At 32.6% G+C, this 23,380-nt stretch overlaps 1 protein-coding gene across 1 annotated transcript in view; it reads right to left on the bottom strand.

The window, feature by feature from the left end:
- LOC148279847 (ATP-binding cassette sub-family G member 4-like) overlaps nt 1-23,380 on the bottom strand; it is a 99,478-nt gene that overhangs the window by 12,748 nt on the left and 63,350 nt on the right. Inside the window, exons 2-4 of the mRNA XM_088229296.1 lie at nt 22,353-22,470; nt 3,211-3,397; nt 460-605 (exon numbers count right to left, since the gene is read on the bottom strand). Of these exons, the coding sequence (XP_088085422.1) occupies nt 460-605; nt 3,211-3,397; nt 22,353-22,470 (451 nt within the window). The remainder of the gene's footprint in view (nt 1-459; nt 606-3,210; nt 3,398-22,352; nt 22,471-23,380) is intronic.

Below are 23,380 nucleotides of genomic sequence, written 5' to 3'. Positions count from 1 at the left end.
CTAGTAATATTATAAGTTTTGTATGATTAGTTATTTTATGGTATGTATAATTTTTATGTGACAACATTTACAATAACAATATTATGTGGAAGCCTCTAATTGGACTTTATGATATGTATTTATGGTATAATTGATTCTTATAAATGTATAAATGTCGGCTGGCTTTCCAATGAAATAAACTAAAAATAAAATAAAATGAAGTCTACATAGAATACAAGACTTGATACATCTATCTTTTTTTTTAAATAATAGTTTATTATTTTGCTATAACAACCCTTAATTACTGTACTACAATTCACATAAATTATGAAAAATATATTATTAAACAGAATACATATGTGTTGAATTTCCGTTTTAAAAAAGTACTTGTATTTAAAAATATATCTTTTTTTGCTGCAGCACCATTTGAAGGGTGATTTTTAGCGCAATATTTTAAGAGTTAAAATCAAATCAAATTACCTAGTTGGTTCATCAAAAAACATCACAGGTGGGTTACTGACTAGTTCTAAGGCAATAGCTAATCTTTTTTTTTGTCCTCCGGATAGAAGGCCCGTTCTCGTTGTCCTTGCATTATAAAGTCCAAGGGCTTCTACTATTTGCTTAATCTGTAAAAAAAAAACAGTAAATAATATTATGTAAAATTATTGTGTAATCAGATTAAAGATATATAAATGAATAATTCATAGAATAACATGTATAAAAGTCTTGTTTTTGTACTTAAAATTTCTATAACGAAGGGGTTTAGGTGTAAAAATGTCGAGAACTGTACAGTATCCAAGGCAGAGGATTAGTTTAGTATAATCGACAAAGTTAAGGAAGGGGTGTTGAGTTTGTGATGTAAATGTTGATGTATGCAGAAAAGGAGGAAGACCGAAAAAGACTTGGAATGACCAAATCCGACAGATGTTTAAATATGGACATGTCAAAAGTCGGAATAATCTGCAAGCATGATAAGATGTATGAATGCAGAGGAAGCGAGGTACGTGTGTAAAGACAGATTAATGTGGCATTCTAGATGGTGTGTCTGTTTGATTAAAAAAAAAATTTAACAATAATTCAAACAGTAAGCAATAAAGGTATGATAGATCTCTGTAAAAGTAATTCTTAGAAGGAAAATATCATTCAATTTTAATAACCATAATGAGTTGAGTATTTCACAAAAGACAAGAAAAATCATAATGAAAATATATGGAGGCTAAAAATGTACAGTGTTCCTGGACTGGCACCTGAAGCGCAAGACTGATCACCTTACCTTCATGTAACAGATGATCGAACTATGCTAAATTTGGTTTACTAATGCAGTTTCCTATGCACCACTAGGTGCGGAAAGGGGAATGAAGATAACGATGAACATGTGTATTTGATTATACGCCATAGTAAAAATATTAATAATTAAGATAAACACGATCGAAATATTTGAGGTGTTCCTTTCTTATTCTTCTTTCCTTCCTATCCGGTCTCCTCTCTTCATAGTAAGGTGTAGATTTTTAGTTAATTTTTGTTTCAAATTCTGTATAAAATTCTAGAGTTTATGTAGTTGTAATTTTCTGAAACTGATCTATTTGGGTGAGTACAAAAAAATTGCCTTAAATGTTTATAAATTGTACATGTATATATATATCTTCTTCTTCTTTTCCACATCCGCTCCTAAGTGGAGCATGTGGACATCACCAGTTGCCTCCAGGAGACCCTATCGCCAGCCAGCACTTTCGCTTCTTTCCATATCAATCTAGCGCCCCTAAATTCCACAGAATAAAGTCTAAAGATCGTCATTGACGGCCTTCCAGGACGGCGTGAGCCCGCAGTTTAAAGAAGAGGCAACTTGGGTTTAGGTTCTCCTGAGGCATGCGCAGCACGTGTCCAAGCCAGGTCCACCGCCGCATCCTCAAGACGCTCGTTATAGAAGGCTGCTGCGTCCGTTCTCGGACTTCAATGTTAGTTATAAAATCGAACCACCTTATACCTTATATTCTTCTCAAGCACTTACTCTCGAAACTCAGAAGTTTGGTGTTTTGAGCTTTAGTAAGGTGCCAAGATTCGCACCTATATAGGAGTACTGGCATTATACAAGAGTTGAATAATCGGCATTTCGTTTTGACCGAGTATAGACAAGTATAGAGTATATACATATAGTGTTTAATAATAAATCAAATGCTGGAAAAGTAGGTACACTGAGATATTATATATAGAGATGACACTCCATAAATATCCGAGATAAATAAAGTCGTCCCCAAAGGAAGGGGAATGACCAGCGGAGGGAGCAAGTATCGCACGTCATATCACATCGACTTTGGCAAGCAAAACACGTAGTACAGAAAAAAGCACTGACTGCTTACATAAGTAGGTCTACTGTAAGTTCTATTTAGTGTGTCGCTCCCTTCCGCATACACGTCGGCTTTGTTTATCGTTTCACTATACGCCTGACAACTGAGCAAGACAGAGACAGGAGAAAGATCACGACTAGTAACATATTGATAAAACGTTTTTCAACATTCAAATAGGTTTTTGAAACAAGTATTGATTAAGATCAAAACATTACTTACCGGTGAAAGGTTAAACCATCGCTTTTTCTATCTTTTCTAGGTCGATTCGTGCAGTATTTTAGCGTACATATATAGGCGTTTTAGTAATTGCGAGGAGACAAAAGTAGCAGGCGAATGCTCGCAACAGACTAAAGTCCGTTATATCAAACATATAATACAGATCTCCTTTTTGTTCTGCAAGTTCTAGAACCAACTATCACATGCACTCGCCTATCCCTAGGCTCCATAGATATGGCAATCAGTATGAGGACAAGGCTGACATATTTGGTTCTGGACTTGATAGTTATAAAACGAGTCTGATTTCTTTTTTTTTCTCGCAATATTATTCTTAAACTTTTCTTTATTTTTAAACATGTTTTTCCTTTTTTTGTTTTTTCATATTTATGTATATATTTCGTTAATATTTTTGGTTGCTTATGTGTATTTACCTACTTGTTACTTTTGTTATATTTTTGCAATTTTTTAATTTTTTGTCATGTTTTTATATATGTATTTTTTTTTTCATATTTATGTTCAATATATGTTAAAGGCAATTTATGCCGTTTATGTAAAATAAATAAATATGCCAATCGGTCGCAGGTTGAGGGACCATACCTCAATGGAAAACTATAAGATTTTGTTATACAGATCTCTTTTTTTTTACATAATAATTACTAATAAGACTTACTCTTCTTTGTTTTTCTTTATGACTGACTTCGGAGCCTAACTTCAGATTAGCAGCGGTGTTCATAGCCTCCTGTACAGTCAGCAGTGGCTGCAGCTGGTCATCTTGCATGATATAACAAGCCTGCCGTCGAAACAGTCTTATGTCTCTCTCTTCCCCATTTGTTGCTATGGAGCCACTGTAAGAAGACCTACAAAAATAATTTTATAATGTCACTAAGCAAGCTATGAATGAGGACGTAAATGAATAAAAAGTCTGCTATTTTGTGAAAGAGCTAGTTAGAACTAGTGAATAATTGATATGTACAGTAGAGCCGCGCTGATCCGGACGGATGGGGCGGGGGCGTTCACGAAGGAGCCATTTCACCCGCACCGCGCTAAGCAGTATGTTGACAATAATCGACCTTTTAGCTTCATTTCGAACGCGCAGCCTTCCTACATATATGTTTAATTACCATTAAAGTATTGCAGACCACAGTCCGGACGCCTTGGTAATTCGCCAAGGTTCTGTTTTTTGCCCGTGCGGATTGTCGAGGCCCTACTGTATATATTTAGTTTTTTTATTTTAAAGTAGAATACCCCATTAACTCTCTTTTTGAAGAGCTTTGTTAGCAGATGGGAAAGAGATGGTATGCAATGAATTTAAAAATGCGCAACACCCATATTAATTGAGAAAAATATTTCTTGGTTTTTTTCTTGCAGCTGGCGGGAATCGAACCCGCGACACCAGTTTCAAAGTTGGCTGTCTAACCAACTAATCCACGTTTTTTTTTAGAATTAAAATCAGCATAATATCATGTTCACTGTTATTAAACTCAAGTGGATACCTTGAGGACTATATAAAAATAAAAACACTTTGGTTTGAGACCATGTGAATGAATAAACTCTTAAAAGACTAAGATAAATAATTCCTAGCGCGCGGTGATGTAACATCGTGTTACCACAAGCAAAAGACGGAATATTCTTAAGTTTAAACATTCAAAAAAAAACATGAAGAGATACTGTTTAATCATTCCTTCTCCATAATTTATAAAAATATAATTTGGCCCTGTTATAGCAAAATAAATAAAAAATCATTAATAAGCCGCTCGTTTTACATGCGTGCATCCCCCATCACTGTCAATAACCGACTGAATCTGTTTCTCTGTCATCCTTGTTATAAGTTCTGTCTTCGTGCTCTCTCTTATAAATTTTTATTTCTGTATTGGCGGACATTCATTCTTTGCGTGGCAACGATAAATATTTTTTGTATTAAATCCAGCATAGTTATACAAATTAAACTTTCCAAATCCGGTGTGAAAACGTCTATTTAAAGATAACGAAAAATACAACTTCATCATTAAAAAAAATAAGAGAGATATAATTATTAGTTCCAAAATTAGTTTTACGTAATGCGAATAGAGTAGGGTAGATTTTATTAAGAAACATAATAAATAAATTCATTTAACATATTGTAGTAGGTTACATTATTTCGCTAACAAATGTTTTTTTATGCAGTTGTATTATGGACCAAGGGGTCTCATAAATTTTGTGAAATCTGACCGGGGTCCTAAACACGTGTTATCGGCGACAAAGTCGGAGCTGAAATGAACTAGAGGCGGGATGCAACCGGAGATATAGTTGGCTCTTTTTGGCACATGCCGTTTACGTAAACGATCGATACCGTGGACAAAGACGACGCAAATTTTTACTATTTACGTAAACATATGATGACTTCTCATTGGCTAAGAATGCACCAATAACAGACAGCGCTTTACAAAATGATGCAATCGTTGCGATGGAGCTGAGTATTTGTGTGTTCTCACAGTTAGTAAATTTGAAATAATTGCGTAAATAATACGGAAATACTTTGGCCCGGTAAATGATAAGATGACATTGTCTTTCCTGGACAGGAATAATGTATTGTAATTTTATTTTGATGTAACATTTATATGTTTTAGCTAGATACACTAGGGTAGTAGCATTGACTCGTAGAATTTATTTGGAATTTTTATTATTTAAATAATTTTAGGAATATTGTATAGAATAAAAATGAAGCATAAAAAAGGGAGTGTCCTAAAAAATTGGCGCGCCCAGATGCAGTAAAATAGGGAATGACCACAGGGATCAAGGGTAATTATTTAAGCTTAGGTTTCTGAGAGAGAGGGAACAAGAAGCCGCAAGAAAGAGACGAACGGAGATCGCCCAAAGAAGAAATTCGAGACACCTTCTAGAGATTCTACAGTGATTCACCGCTTTATTTTTTAACAATCTGTTCTTTGTTATAATAAAGTGCTTGAGTTTAAAAAGTTCATCAGTTGTTTGACTTGAGAAGGAAAAGCGACTCCCTCACCTGAAAGTTCTGTCTGTGCTGGTTTTCACGTACCACTGCTGGTTTGAGCACAAACATAATATATCAAGTCTTGTATCGTATAGACTAAAAAAAATGACACAACTTTTCTTTTATAGTGCCCCACGAGGGTTAATAGCACTACTACATAATTTTGGAAGGCAAAGATCCGCACTTGTGGAAGAGCAGGATTGAACTTTGAACCTCTAATAGAGTCAGTGACTAGTTTCCATCACATTGTCAAATACCTACCACGTAGAATTTATACAAAAGCTAAGAGAATTTAAATAAATCACACATATTGCCGTTAAACAATAACATCATTCTCGTAATTATGTACAACCAATATGTACACACTGATGAATACAGAAAAAACGACAGGATAATATGAAATACCTAACGTTGAATCAATGACAGCATGATGATTAAATGATTAAAATAAAAACAGATCAGATGTCATTTATATCTTTATTGAACAGACCAAAACATTATAATATTAAAAGTGATAGGTTTTGAATTGAGATAAATGACGAGGGTGATTAATTTCGATTGCAACAATGTTTCATTTGGTCCGATATTTGGTAGAAATAATCTTATCTAACACTTGATAATCAAATTATTTGTTGTATTTTTACTATTTAAATACAATAATTTATTGACGATAATAAATCTACTTCACTGAGAAACATGATTACTACCGGGTGAAATAACTAGAAGGAATTTGTGATGTGAAAAAAATGAAAAGAAAACAGTCCGCCAAAAAATGCCGCTGGTTTAAGTGGCCACTTTACACACTGTGTAACATTCAACATTCTGCCTATGTTTGAACATCCAAATTTCCTCAACTCTTCCATCTGTTGACTTTTGTGAAGTAAAAGAGATTTCTGGTTTTCGGGAATCCAACTCACCAATCAGCAGAACTCACCGACGAGAACTTGTGACGTCATGGGCGGAGTCATTTAAAAATTACAAAACTTTAAAAAATCATAGCGCCGATAATACGATACCTACGTTACCTACCATACGGTACCTAAAAATATTTTGAAAAAAAAATCCCCATTGTACGATTTTTTAATATGCCTTTCTATGTTTTTGATTGTTTTAAATTGTATAAATGTTTTAAATAAACAAATAGTACTTACTACATATACATACCCATTCTATGTATATACTTTTCCATCGTATTTGTATAATTCTTTTGTATGAGGTTCTTCCTCGTGCTTTTATCGTATAATTTCGTAAAATTATTATTTTACCTTAGAATATATACGGATGTATACTAAGCCATTACCGTAAAAAACATAAACATAATTTATATAGTTTTTCACACCTAACCTCATATAAAACGAAAAATATTACATTTAAATATTACTACATAAGAGGTCTAATGTAATTTCAAACAAAAAACTGGTGCGTAGATTTTCACGGTCACCGTTGTAAATAATTTTGATTTATTTTGAAAAAAACAACAGCATTACAGAAAATATTTAAATCTTATTAGTTTTCTGCTTATATTTATTTTTTTACATACTATGAATTATACAAGCGCCGTTAATGATGCCTGTGGGGAGGATAATTGGTATGTTGAACAGCCAACCGAGAAAGGTGGATCTTTTCCATGCTGGAATTACCAGTTTTAGACTCTTCCTCTCTAGCTATGTATCATAATGTGTATTGGTGACTTATTCGTCTTTGTTCACTCTTTGGACTATATATTAGACCAATAATTTATTGCGCTTTTTTACTTTTAAACAATAAATAAATAATTACTAAATAAATAACTAGAAATTCAACACAAAAAAAGAAAACTAAAATAATAGGTATGGCGTGCATATTTTAGGTACATATCTTCTATATTCTATCTATAATAATAATAATAATAATAATAATAATATTTGGCTGATTTATATAGCGCCATTTTTGTAAAAAATCACCTCAAGGGCGCTTTACAATTGTATATCTAAACTTACATTCTAACTAAACTTAAGTGATATATTATATTTCCCGATTTAAAATTGAGGGTATGATAGACTAAAGAAGTGGGATTTTAGTTGGGATCTAAACTGACTGGGACTGTCGATGATTCGTAAGTTTGAAGGCAATTGGTTCCAGGCAGAGGGGCCGGCGGCGGCAAATGCACGATCTCTGTCTATCTATCTACCTATCTACATATATATAAAAGAATCGCCGTGTTGTGTCTCGCAAAAACTCGAAAATGGCTTGACAGATTTACGTGCGGTTTGTTGCGAAATTTTATAATTTACGTACTTGAGGTTTACAAATAATAACATCTTCAATATATTGAGTAGAAAAAAAGTTAGAAGCATTTATATGTTTTCATCGATTTTCTAGGGTTGCATTCGAGTGAAATGCATATTCCGCAAAAATTGTAGTATGTTGTTTTTTTGTCAATTAAAAAAGTTTGTATTTTAACGTTTACAAACATATTTTTTTTCAATGGATACTGAATTGATTAATTTCCCAACAATTTATCAATTTCTACATAGTAACATATTTTTAATGGATTTTTAGAAATGTTTAAAAAAAATTAACCGACATTCGAGACATTTTTGAAAAGCGGACTCTGCACCACTGCCGGTAAGTACCGTAGAGTTTGACATTTGCAAAAATAATTCTTTATTTGAAAAATTATTAGTTCATATTTTAGAATTCAACCACAAACCAGTACCGAGGTACCTACCTTTGTAATTAAATCCAATATTTTAATATTTAAAATGTATGGTTTTGGAATTCAATCATAAACAAGTACTTAGATACCTACATATCAATGGAAAGTATATTTTCTTTTATCCGGAAAGTTTTTGCACGTTTTCAAGATACAGTCATTTTTCTTTTATTATTATTTATTTATTTATTTATTCACGGACTTATACAGTCCATTCCAACAATGGTTAACTCATTTTCTTATACTTAATACAGGTACAAATAAAATAAAATACAACGAAATATATTTAAAGCTAGGACAAAAAAAACTACCTCAAGACAAGATCTGGTCTATCTTAGTTCATTCTTTTCTTTTGGTTTCGAATTAAATGTCAAAGTCACGTCGAAACACAGCTTAAAGACGATTAAAAAATTACTAAATTCGCGTTGGGCAAAGGTTGAGTGCCATAATTTTAGAGGGCTCAGGGTAAATCGCGCTCTGAATTTTCTTCATCAACACGCATTCACGTATTATCTCCATAGATTTTCACAAGAGTAGTGATTTTTGCACGATTTTTATTTGAGCGCGATGAGGCCTCTTAACCAATCACACGTGGATATAAAACAAACAAAAAAACCTTATTACGAATAAATAAATAGCTTTAAAACGTCCAAAATAAATAACGTGTGTAATTATTTACGAAAAAAATGTTTGTGCAACCAGCTAAAAGCAGGCAAACTAACGTTCAGGCGGGACAACGTCTGTCGGGTCCGCTTGTGTTATATATTTTAGTAAGTAAAGTATACGTTTGTGAACAAGTTAATTTATAAAAATATTAGAAAATAAAAATATAATACAAAGAATGTGGATTGTGGTCTCACTGCTATGCGGATGATACACAGATTAGTTTTTATTGTAAATCAGGCGAGAGAAATGTGCTTGTTAATTTAATTCATGGATGCATTGAGAAAATAGGAAACTGGATGGCTGAAAATAGACTAACATTAAACCCATCTAAAACGGAACAACTATGGATGGCTTCAGCCAGACGACATAATTTGATTCAGGATACGGCACTACCCGATGTAAGGAGTACCGCTTTACCCACCGTTCAACTACTGGGAGTCTTCCTTAATTCTGACCTTTCTCTTAACGCTCAAATAAGTAGAACGATAAGTTTATGCTTTTACCAGCTGAGACAGATTAAATGCATACACAAAAATTTGCCGGTTGATGCCACTCGTCAATTAATAAATGCGTTTGTAGTGTCTAGAGTCGATTATTGTAATGGTATCTACGCAGGTCTACCGATGAATAAAATGACTCGCCTACAGTCTGTATTGAATGCCGCAGCGAGACCTATTTTTGGAATTCTAAGTTCAGTCATATCACTCCACTACTTCGGGAATTACTCTGGCTACGATTTCCACAGAGGGTGGAATACAAACTCTGTTGGCTTATGTATAAGTCACTGCACAACTCTGCTCCGGAATATCTAAGGGAACTTTGCATTCCAATTGAACTAGCTGACGGACGTATTACGCTTAGAACAGCTACATCTACGTCAAGAGGAAAAGTTATTATACCCATACGCAAACAGCGCACTAAATTCGGCGAACGCGCATTTGCGGTCGCAGACCCCACGGCATGGAATGCTCTCCCAGCAGAGGTGCGAAACTGTGAGAATAAAGTGATGTTTCGGAAAAAAACTTATAACCCCTGTTTTTCTCTAAATCATTTGAATAAATCCAGAGCATGAGATAGCAAAGTCAATTGTTTTGCTTAAATTAAAAATTCACAAAGTTAAAATGAAATTTATTTATTTATATAATCACTTTGTAAAGCGCTCTTGAGGTATTATTTTACGAAAATGGCGCTATATAAATGGCACTATAAAATTAATAATAAGAATTACGATTTTTAATGGAGGTTCTAGCAGTGCGCTGGTATACTTTTATACTTAAACAATATAAATCTAGGTATACAGGTGTTCTTTAAACCCTGTTACATCCGTAACCACGATGATCAGTATGAGCAAGAAGACATATTGGCACATTAAAATATTTTTTTAGAACGAATAAAATTTAAAAAAATAAAATATCAAAAAAAAACAAATGGTTGCTTACTTCTGCAGGGGTGAAATGAGGAGGGGGAAGGGGGAGTCTGATACTGTGCCGCGCTCCCCTTACTTCTCCCCTGCAGAAGTAAGCAACAATTTGTTTTTTTTAAATATTCGATTTTTTTTTTAAATCTTTGTTCTAAATATTTTTTTTAAATATGCTATAATGTTTTTTTGCTCATACTGATCATCGTGGTTTCGGATGTGACAGGGTTTAAAGAACACCCTGTATTGACAAAGACTTGATTATAAGTTAAAGATGGTGTCAGTTATGGTTCTTCTAGACTCTCAGGTGTTAAGTTTATGATATCTTCCAGATTTTTGATAATTACTCAAATTTGACGTTAGTTTAGGTGCTTTAAAACAGTGTTTTCCAACATGAGGGCTTGTTATGTCTGTGGCTTGGGCCTAAAAGAGGCAATGTTGTAAATCACAACATTACAGGAGAGTATTTTTACGGCTATTCTGTGATGTTATAATAAACTGTTTGAAGTGTCCAAAACTATTATCAATAAAAAAACACAATCACATATGTGTGTACATCAAATTTTTAAACACGTATATTTTTTTTAATTCACATCAACCCTATACAAAATGTTGGCGAGGGAAAAACAAAATCCGACACTAGCCCTTTTAGACACAAGATACAGATAGATCTATTATATTATAGCCGCAAGCAAGGGTTGGGGTTATAATATAACGTTTTCAGCGTTCGGAGGTTATTAAAAGGCTTACATATTCTTATTATGAAGCCGAGTGATTTATACGCTTCATTCACTGTTTTGTCAATGTGCTGTCCATATGTCAACTCACTATCCAAATATACTCCAAAATTACGAGTGCAATCAACTTCAGTGATTTGAGTGCCGTAATAAAATAAAAATATGGCTCGACTATTTTATTTCTAGTAAAAGTAACTTTGTAGCATTTAGATACATTAAGACAGAGGCAATTTTCATTGCAGTATTTAACAAATCTATTAAGTCATATGCATACAAGGAAATCAAATCAAATTGAAAACAGTTAATAATGTCATTTATATAAATATTAAAGAGAAGCGGTCCTAAAATGGATCCCTGGGTAACTCCATAAGGAGAGCACTTGCACAACGAAACAAACCCTCCAACTACTACCGCTTGAAACCTTTTATCAAAAAACATCTATAAAAATCGCCGTAAATACCGATTAGTTGTAATTTTTCTTTCAATACCCGGTGGCAGACTTTATCAAAAGCCTAAGAGAAGTATGTGCGCCTTAAAGTATATTTAGAATAAAACAGCATTTATCGATATTATTCCGGCCCGATTACCTTTCTGTCCCATCCTTACCTTGAACCAGCCTTATGATACCTACCTTATATCAATATAGAAGATACAAGATTAGAAGATTTGGAACAAAACAAACACAATTTCGTCATTACATCACAGCACCTACATAAGAATTCTTGAAATCGTTGTGCGTCGGCGTCGTTGAGAAAGTTATCATCATAAATCGTTAAATAATTCAAAATGAACTTTCATCATCCAGTGCACCAATACTGAAGAAAATCCTTACCGCATCAAAGGTAGGTCCATTCCCGTGTTCCTTTCCTTTATTCAAATACTTCAACTTTGCACAAGATTAAATGATATTAGTTTTTATATTACACAGTCCGCTTATCGTTAGCAACATCTACTTGCGTTCTTTTATCAATATTTTTATGAACATGGTCCGGTCCGTAAAATGTACAAGATTGTATCGTCTTTTTTGGGAGAACCCGTATATGTAGGTTGGATTTGTTCCGACGTTTCGGCTACCATTGAAGAAGCCATCTTCACCCAAAAAAAAATACATATTGAAAACTAGTTTAAGAGTTCGTTAAAAATAAGATTATTTTAATGAAATGTTTGCCTTTAAGTTTGCGCATTTTTCCCGCGCTAACAAAATAATAAATATTATAATATTTTAAGTGTTTATATTTTGATTACTGCAGTGTGCAAGCGGTTGGGTTTATTGCTCGAAATTATATACGTATGTTTTTAAACGGCTTCATCATCGCGATGTTTTCTATAAACATGAAACATTTTATGATTTTATTTGCTTTATACAAAATGCAACATTACTCAATTCCCATTTCCTGAATAAGTAGACTTGGTGGCTTCGTGAAGCTAAAACGCACTGCATGCATTTATTTACAGACAAATCAACAAATAAAAATAACAATTAATTTATTGTTAAGGATTGAAAAACGGTCATTTTATTTATTTATTTTTACAAACTTCTACTTATTTTAGCTCGTATTAAAAAAAGTATTAAAAAGTAGAAAAAAAACATACATATTTTAACTCGTAACGTTTAGCATAACAAAATAACAAGATTAAAATATAAAAAAATTAGCATAATGCATTATTTTATAATGGTACTTAGCGTCAAAGACAGTAAGTACACATAGTGAATAATTAGGAAAAATCGTCATTTAATAAATTATAAAAATCTGCATTTCAATGCTTGTATGAAGTAACAATTTTAGGTGAGGTATTTTTTATTTCCATTGTATAGAAGGTTAAAAACTATCGATTTTATTTACGTATATTACATATAGTTGCATGAATTTGGTCAACATAATCGGCCTTATAAAGATCCAAAAATATTCTAACCGTTATTCCGTTTTCATTTATTAATTTTAATATTTCATTTATGAACTATTAAAATTGGTTGAACGTCTTTTTCTAAATTCTGAGAAATATAACGAAAATTCGTATATCCTTTTAAATACAATGTTTTAATTTTTTTTTAGAATAGTAGCGAAATAGGTATATAATTATTGAGTTCTGATTTTGAACTTTTTTTATGTATGGGAACTATTATAGATTTTTTTTAATAACTTGAGAATTCACCTGTAGAAAACAATAGATAAATAAATAATAATAAGTACATAGTGGGGAAGAAAGTATCTCTGAATAATGTTTAATTATTTTGATCGGTATTTTGTCATATCCGTCTCTTTTTGTGCTTTTAAGGTCTAATATCGTTTTGCATATTTCAACTTTAGAGGAATAAATATAGAATGATTATTGAAATGTTTAGGAATACTTTACGCAAGCGTGCTTTTTTTGGTTTTGTAGTTAATAATATATAGAAAATAATTGCCCCATTAATATGATTTATTTTCTTGGAATAAAAAAATATTCCGAATTATGTTGGATTACATTATTTAAAGGGGATGTAAAGAAATAGTTGAAATTTTCAGCTATAATTTTAGGATTTGATGTTAATTTATAATATATATGTTTTTGGAAAAAGACGTGTAAGGGTAATAATGTTTCTTTGTGCTTACATTAACTTTAATTATTTTCCAAGACATTTTGATTTTATGTTTAGCACCATTAATCGTTTGCCCATTGTAGTTTCTTTTCGCCAATTGTTTGATTTTTGCAAGAATAAGTTTATATTCATTACTTTGTTTTTTTTTAAAAGATATACTGTTACTTTAAAAAATATGTTTTGTTCATTTTAAACTGATAATTTTGTTTCTACGTAAGGATATAAAGGATGAGTGTCAATCCTTTATGTCCGGTACTCTCTTTACATTGTGTAAATAGCAATATTTTTCAATGTGTGATGACTTTTAAAAATATTTTTACAATTAAAAGTAGGTATTTACATTTTTTTTACAGTATACATAGGAGGTAAAACAGAGTATTCAAAAAATAAAGAATAATGACATAGCAATGAACTACATATCAACAATAGTTATTTAAATTTCTTATCAATTTTCGATTGGGGCCAGTTGCATCATGAAAAGTTAATTGAAATAAAGTTTAAAGTTAAATAATTGTTGCATTTTCCTCAAAATGGGAAAATTAAGCGGCTTTTTCTAACCTTTTTCAAGCAACTAATTTTGTCCATTTTGACAAAAACGCAACCACTATTCAACTTTAAAAATTATTCAACTTAACTTTTCATGACACAACTGGGACTTTAACAAATCAATTCATCATTAAATATTTCAATAAAAAAACATATCGTTTGTGTTTACGTAATGTTTGTAATTGTAAGTGGTCATGGATTGTTATATATACGATATTGAGGTAAAATATTTTATTTTATTTTTTATTATTTTACAATGTTTCACTCGGTAAATGATGTTTTAATAAAAAGTAATTATTATTGCAAACAACCATGTTGTTAATCGTTTGTTAAATACCAACTATGTTCTTTTTCTTTATTTATTTTAAACCCAAAGTTTTCTATTCTGTTATTTTTTATTTTACTGATGTTATGTTTTATTTTTTAAAGGTCGATTACACTTATACAATACAATATTATTCTGTCCCAGACCCAGGACTCGACCATTCTCCATGTGTAAACAGCAATTTGTAGAACAGGACATTCGAGACATTGTCCCGGAGATAGACGGGCAGGCTATCTCTGCGTAACAACGATTACCCCCTTCACCGCGCGCGGCCGCATTGTCCTCGTGTGAACGCACACGGACAGGACCTTATGACAATAGCGATTTGCCCGGCGCATGCGTGTCGCTCCCGCGCATTTTTTCTGCCGAAAATGGAGGCAGAAGAAATATTTTTTATTATTTAGTTTGTTTTTTAACAATTCCAATACATCTTGAAATAAAATAAATAATAATTTTTATTAGCTCGCTTGTATTGAACGTCGTCGTATTCATTTTTGCAGCGCTCACGTGTGAACTGCGGCCGAATTTTCGTATTGACTCAGCGTTCTATCCTGCGCGGTCGAAGCTGTTCACGGAGCTGGGATAAGACAATACTGTCCCGTCTTGTATTGTCCACGTGTAAACAATACTTTACTGTTGATTTCAATTTGAACACTTTTTTGTTCTTTTTTATAATCATTAAATTATTTAGTTTAAATTATTTTTCAGAATTTTATATATCATATTATGTTGTAATTTGTTCATTGGTGTGATTATAATTTTTGTAATACAATTTTGTAAAAGGTTCGTAACAACAACATTCCCTTGAACGTAAGTCAGTAATTACGTTGATTGGTTTTTAATTTACGATTCAAATCAACCCCTAACGACAATGTTTTAAACCAGGTTAACGAAACCGAGCTGTCGCAGATTTGATACATTGATTCGGGGGTTAATCAAAGATCTTCAACCCTTTGAGTTTAATGTACATACAAAATGAACGAGTTATTTCCGAGTACATTTCCTAAGTGAGTCCCTGTCTTAAAGTATATTATTCAAATAACTCGTCATGGGATTTTCGGTACGCGTGTACTGAGTTTGCACCCGACCCCAACCATCCGGTTTCTGATGAATTTGACGTGAATCATCTGATCGGGTGCACGCGTACTGAATGCACTGAGTAACTCTTTGTTTAAAACGAGTTATACACCATAGTTAAGCCGTGTTCACACCGGTCGTATAAATCCACACGACACGATACAATTAGGATGGATTGATGTTTACTGTATTATTTTGTATTTTGTAAATTTATTTAGAGGCTACTCTCGGGTGAAAATCCTGCAAAATGAAATCGAGCGGAGGTTAGACGGCTTCGTGGTATACTGATAAGTGCGTTTGCTTGCAATTAAATAAATTTTAAAAAATAGTATACAATAAAAATCAATCCACCTTATGTAATTTTATCGCACCGTGTAGATTTTTAACACCGCATAGTATGAAATTGGCTTTACTTATACTATGTCTCATAAAAATGTCTACAGAGGTGGACTTTTGGTGGTAAGGAAAAATTAAAACAATAAAAATACAATTTTTAATCTAAAATAATTTTGGTTACTACGCTGTGCCTGTATTAATTTGTTTGACGTCAATTCCCTCGTTTTTAAACTTGAATTTTCTTTAAGCGAACCAAGGATTTGCACCATATTTTACTATGTCTTCAATTCGTGTCCGGGCGGATGAAGAATACAGTTCAAGCGGAGGCAATACGGTTGGCTAGGCCATATACTGCGGATGCCTCCTGAGAGCCTTAACCACGCTTGCCTACTTTAAAAGGCATCAGGTTCTCGACGTCCTCGACGTTTGCTGCTGACAGTTCGTCGGCAGTTCATTTCAGAACTTCGGGGTGAGAACCTGACTTGGGAGGACGCAAAATAATTGGCACCCGACAAAGATGCATGGAGGCTCTTTGTGGATACCATATGCTCCAACTAGGGGGCGGACATGGAATTATAAACAATGAAATGTTTGAGTAGGTAAATAAAATAAACATGAGAAATACCGTAAAAAATAATAAATTCAATTCAGTGAGAACACAAAAAAACGTGGTTACATTATTTAACATGTAAATATGAAAAATATTAAAATAATTCTAGGCGCTCAGTCTAAATGACTGTGGATCTCTAAAATCTGGAGGTTCAATTATTGTATATATTTATATTTAAAGTTAAATAAGCTAGACTATAAAGGCCTTACTTATCAACCTAGGAATAGTGGTAGAATAAGGATGGTAATACCATCTTTATTTTACCAATACTATACAATAAGGATGGTATGAATCCGTATTATATAAATATACCTAGTTTATGAGTAAAGCCCTAAATGTATAATGAATCAGTAAAAAAAATCCATATTAATTATTGAGACCGCAGTTAAACCAAAGTACGCGATGTGGTGGAAAGGGTTGGGTTAGTTGGTTGAAGTGGAAACGGGGAGGCCATGTCGCTCGAGTGGACCAACACGGGCTGATTATGACAAGCGATGCGAGGGAAATTTCAGATTTAGTGCCGCGGTTTAAGATACATTATCAAATAATGTTTCAGCCTTTGGTCTCGGGGGGTGGTTTATGAGCGTACATTTTCCGGCCATACCTAAAAGAGACCATTAACCCGGCTTCTGGAAGACTGAGTCACCTTCTCAATTCTCACTGGAGTAATTCTCATTCAGCGCGTCCACGTCGCGGGGTGGGCACCTTTCACTTCAGTAGATCGAAGCGTTTGACGGCTAAGTTAAGGTGAGGAGCCAGTATTGCGGGGTATAACGCGATCCCTCGCCCAGGGCTACGGGTGAAGACCTGAACGGCTGTGATGGCGGAGATGAGTGCATCAGTACGGTGGAACAGGCGGAAGGACAAATCTTCTCTCCCGGGCATACTTCGGGCTATGGGGTGTTGGAAGACAGCGGCGTTGTGTTGAGGAAGTCCCAGTAAGCAATAGGGATCACAGTCTCGGTGTCAGATGGCAACCAGCAGCAAAACAGATAACAAACAAGAAATCTCCTAGTCGGACGTGTAGGCAGAGGACTAGAAGGACTGGCAGGGACATGCAGCCAGGAGGAGGAAGAAGAAGATTAAATAATGTTTTAAATCGTATTTTATTTTTTTATGTGACAGCGTGGAACGAGACTAAAAACTGTTTCTCTGTTAATTTGCAGGTTCGCGGCTTCACATGTTATCAAACAAACATGGAAATAATATAGATTTTATTTTATTTTATTTTATTTGGGAAATCAACAGTTCTACATACATATTTATAGTAAACAAACAGATATAGTGTATATACTCACAACTAATAACAGATTTCCACAAAGTATACAAAGTTAGTAAAGAAAATATATTACATATTAAATAAATACTTATAAGTTAATACATATAAAAATGTTATTTTTATGTACTCGTTAATATTTTTCAATAATCAAAGAATTTTTTTATATTTTTTTAAGAACAGTAAGTTATTGTAAATTGGGCGGGATTAGGACAAGAATGCTTGAAGAGAGGATAAGGAGGGGAAGGGGGATGTACATATTTATTTTTATAATGTCTACTAAGTTACATAATGCATTTTTAGTGGAAATTTTAAATCTGACAGAGTGATGTTTATTTATTCAATCTATCCTTATACAAATTAAGATCGATATTTTTTAAGCATTTCTTGTTCAAATTAATAATTAGTAAGATAGATTAATACATAGTAGACACAACACATAATTATCTACTATGTGTTGTGTCTACTATCTCTGGGGCTAAAACACAATATAATGCCTCTGTTAATTCAAACCATTTTATTTTTATTTTCTGTTATTTTGTTGAACATGTTTTAATTTCAGGTTTAATTGTTGATGATTTCTTTTGTTATTCCTGTATTTGCCACTGCTTTTATTTATTTATATTTTTTTGTAGATATAGAAGTGTTTTATATTTTGTTATATTTTAATTTTAAATGTTTTGTTAAAGGCATAAGCCGTAAGCCAATTTACATTATTCGAATCACTGTGACTTTTTAAATTTTACTTACCTACCTACGCTTATATAATACCTAGATAAATTTCAAACCGTTTTGATTTTTTATACACATTTACTTATGTACCTACCTACTTTTATGCCGCATATATCTATTTCTTCAGTTATATTATTTATATAATGTCACGCAAGACTTTTTATTTTTAATTGTTGTTTATTAGATAAGTACGTAGATATTACTTGTTATTTATTTATTAGTTTATACATAAAACTATTTAATTTGAATTTCATAGTCATATAAAAGCCTTCTAGGCGTATATAGATAATAAATCATGTTTTTTTTATTATTCATCAAAAGTTAATATGATATCAAAAGCACACAAAAAATAATGGAAAACCCCGCTAAACCGTGAGACCTTGTCAGCAGGCTTTTATTCTTAGAAGGTTGTAAAAAACAGCTACATTTTCTAAAATTACATGTAATTTTCTAAAAGTTATGTAAAAATGAATACTTCAAAAATTGCATGTAAAAAATAAAAAGGTCAATAAAAGGGCAAGTATAATAATATCAATACATGGTATTACTGCAAATCAGCCATTCACAATTTTTTACAAAAATGTGAGATCAAAGCTTTCCTGTGCTTGGTATTTTATTGAAAATGTTTGAAAAAATAAATAATAGAATAAAGATTGTAACTATCGCATGCCATCTGAATCCTCCCCTGTTTGGAAGACAGGAACGGCAACATCCGTCATGTCTGTCTCCCTCTCCACGGCGAGTCGTGAGTTCGCTCAGTACACGAGCACCGAGAAGCGGAGAGGGAAGAGAATGCACCGCGATGGCCCAAATACGTAACGTTCAAGAGGAAGGGCGTTAGGTACACGTGCACTCAGGTTGCACCCAGACATGACCGAGCGGGCTGTAGAACTCTATATTGACGCAAACTATAATACTAAACAGTGGCCAAGCTTAGGAACAGCGAAACTATTACATCACTGTATTGTATACAAGCTGTCAAACAAAGCGAATCAATGAATTAATCGAATTGCGCACCCGTGATGTATTAATTTATGCTTACTTTGACCCATACGTACAAGAACTTGTTTAGCTGTATTTAAAAAATACATTAATTCATTTATATGTTACAAACTCCATGTTAAGAATAGTAAATATAAACACTGCAACAGTAAAAAGTATGATAATACGCGTTTACCTGCGTACAATTTTTTTTATTAGAGAAAAAAGTTCAGAAAAGTTTTTTTTATAAATATAGCTTAACCTTCCTCGTACAAATTCTTCGGTTATTTAGTCAAATCTTAAAAATTAAAACGTGTTTTAAAAAAGTAATTACCGGTAAAATGCAAATTTTACGATATCTTTACAAAAAGTTGAATTCCTTCCATATTGTTCTAGAAGACTTTTTATGGTGATGGTATTTTTTTACTACAATACTTGGTGTTGACTACAATTGAGAAAACTGCATAAAGTATTTATTGCTTTTTAAAAATCTTAAAATTCTATGTGTAGGTATGCATTTGAGTTGATAAATATCAAACGCAGGTATGTCCACAACGATCCACCTCGGTGTCCACGTGGACCTACTAGCTTCTGAATTGAAACAGAGTGTTATGGAGTGTTTTATTGTAATAATGAGGACACGTTTTAATTTAAACAGTACTGAAATGATTTTTTTTTCTCTACATTTTGTAGATTTTTTTTTTAATTGGGTGGACATACTGACGTTTGATATTTATCAATTTGATTATTTTTATTGATATTTATCAAATAAGTCATTTCAAATTACATATTTTCTCATTTTCCTTCATTTCTTTCCTTATTTTCTCCGTCCAAACTCCAACTTGATCCCATACTTTAGGCATGTTGTATGTAGGTATATGATAAAGAATATTTATTTAAGTTATACGTATTACACGTATAATCTCTATCTGTCCACTAACAAACAGATGTCATAAAAAAACGGTAAGTACTAATCTTAAAATGAATTTAAAAGGGTGTTTTTACACTAGAATATTTCTGACTGGTATCTAAATCGTAAGACCGATTATCTTACCTTCATGTAACAAAAATAATCTATATACACTGCTATTGGTGTACTAACTCAGGGCCCTATGCACCATTAGGTGCAGAAAGGGAATGATGATGATGATGAAGTACAAACCTTGACCAACTTACACCAGTCTGTTTTTGGTTGGTTGGATGTTAAGATATACTGTTTATAGGAATAAGCCCGCCTATGTATATAGTTTTTTTACAAAAAGTTTAAAATCAATAAACAAAAATAATATAAATATAAATAAGCTTTCAAATACAATTTAGTATAAATACAAAAGCAGATATTTTACTTGGGTTGTTCAAATGATGTATTTTTATTTCCTGCATCCATAAAACTACTTCATATTGCTGAGATCTTTGTTAAAAAATAATGACCATTGCATTATTCATCTTACCGAGAAACGCGGCAGCCGGCTACAAAGGCTCGTTGACAGAGGCCATTGTATATGTATCGCAGGAACTTAGAGCGTATTTTGCAAATTAATTTATACACAGCGAAACGAAACTACATTTCGTTTAGTAAAAATGAGAAAAAATGTTGTAGAAGTTAATAGTTAAGCCCTACAAATTAGACCAGAATCTTTATATATACAATTCTTCTGTACGTGTGATGTCACTGAACTCCTCCTAAACGGCTTTACCGATTTACGTGCGAGTTTCAGCGAAATGTAGATCTTTGCGCTACGCGCGTTCGTAGATATTAAAATTTTCAATCGAATTTTGTAAAAAAATTAGTTAGAAGCATAAATTATTTTTTCATCGGTCTCCCAGGGTTGCATTCGACGAGAACGCATATAGAAAAAGAAATGGAAGGATGTAGTTTTTTCTGTTTACAAAAAAAATGTTTTTGAATGTTTACAAACAGCATTCGCTTTTTATGGATCCCAATCACATTCTTTCCTTACATTCCTTATAATTTCTTCCCATTCATTTCTTTTTACTGGATTTTTGGTAATACTAAAATAATATGCTAAAATAATATAAGTCTGTTTATGTCATTTTGATATCCTGTTCCCCGTTGTAGTTGCGTATAACATATTTAAGTTTGAATATTGATAATTTTTACTTTTGGAATTCAATCATAACCCTAGGTACCTACTTATCAATGAAAAGTCTTTTTACAAGCTAATAGCAGGCAAGCCAACGTTCGGGCAGGACAACGTCTGTCAAGTCCGCTAGTATTTTATAAAAAGGCCTTTATGTATAATACTTGTAACTCATTAATCACGTATTTTAGAATCTCACAGTGGCCTAGTTTATACACAAAAAAAAAATATATATTTGAAAAAGACAACAATTTAAGTATCCTAGGCAGAAATCGTCACAACGGTTAGCGCGTTTGCTAACCATCCAAGAGGTTTCCCGACATCATTGACATGAAATATTAATTTAAAAAGTGTTTTTGCACTGAAATATTTCAGAGTCCCTGGACTCTGAAGCGTTATGCTGATCATCTTACCTTAATGTAACAAAAAATATAAAAATACGATGCGGTTGGTTTACCAATGATACAGAAATTAGAATAAATCATACCCTCATGGTGTCTGCGGATTTTCTCGGAAACGGATAAGAAATATTGTTTTTTTTTTTTTTAATATAAAATTATTACAGATTTTTAAAACTTAAAAACTAACCCGGACATTTTTTTAAAAATAACTACTTCAAAATTTGTATTAATTTATATTATATGTTAGCAGAAATGAAGAGTAGACACCGAAGGTTTTTTTTAAAGTTTTCTTTTTGTTTGTGAAATACGAAATTATTTACAATACGCATTCTTAATAAACTTACAAGTATCCCGCAAGGATGTCCATTAGGGTGCTCTTCCCTGCTCCGGAGGGTCCCATAATGGCGGTCAGTTCTCCAGCTCGCATTTCCCCGGATATATCCTGAAGGATGTGCCGGATTCCTGTTGAAAATAAATAGCTGAGTTAATACCAGCGCACCAAAATAATATACTAAGAAAATGCTGTAAACAAGGTTTTGTTGGATCGTTGGACGCATGCTCTTCATTGTCAAAATAGTTTTAGATCAAAATAGTAGTGGAAGGTAGGAAATAAATGTTTCCATAAGTCAAATTTATCCGCTTCTGTCTTTAGAAGTTCAGTAAATCTTTCTGAAGACGCCTGTCGCTGTGTTTCAAAAGAGCGTATTTCATTTTCTATGGAATGTTTTCAAGTGTCTCGAAAGCACAAGATGTTATTTATTAAAAGTATTATTTCAATATAATATAAGAATTAAAACTCGTGTAAATTGTAGCTTCAGAAATTATTATAAATAAAAGCAAAGTATGTTTTCCTCTATTGGTTTTATTGGGATTAGAATTACTTATATTTCAGTGCGCAATTCTAGAGTCTAATTCTACATAACATAACTATTTTCAAGTTCATTTACAAGTTCATTTACGTATGCAGTTTACACACAGAGATGTTTCAGTGATTCCAGAGAAAAAAACAACTTTATCTTTTCGTCACTACAGACGTCCTCGTATAATTTTCATAATATTTTAATTATATTCAATATTTTATAACAAAATATTATAATTCATTCATATTGGCCTGTTATGTGAGAAAAACTAGTTAAAAATAAAATAATGTGACTGCAAATGAAATATTTTACATACATAAAATAATAATACGATATTTTAGCCATGGGGCTGATTTACCTGACATACACATAATCACGTCATAGAAAAACAAGAGGTGTTTTACAAATAATTAAATCAGAGATTTTCTTGACGTTAAACTGTGATTTACGAGTATTAAACGATTGTACTACAGTGAACACTTGGTTAGAAAATTACACGCGAATCTAAAAAA

Source organism: Micrasema longulum, unplaced genomic scaffold (assembly GCF_059751315.1).
Source record: "Micrasema longulum isolate JH-2025_06_02 unplaced genomic scaffold, ASM5975131v1 h1tg000662l, whole genome shotgun sequence".
Taxonomy (NCBI): domain Eukaryota; kingdom Metazoa; phylum Arthropoda; class Insecta; order Trichoptera; family Brachycentridae; genus Micrasema; species Micrasema longulum.
This window is presented reverse-complemented; position numbering and strand designations above follow the sequence as displayed.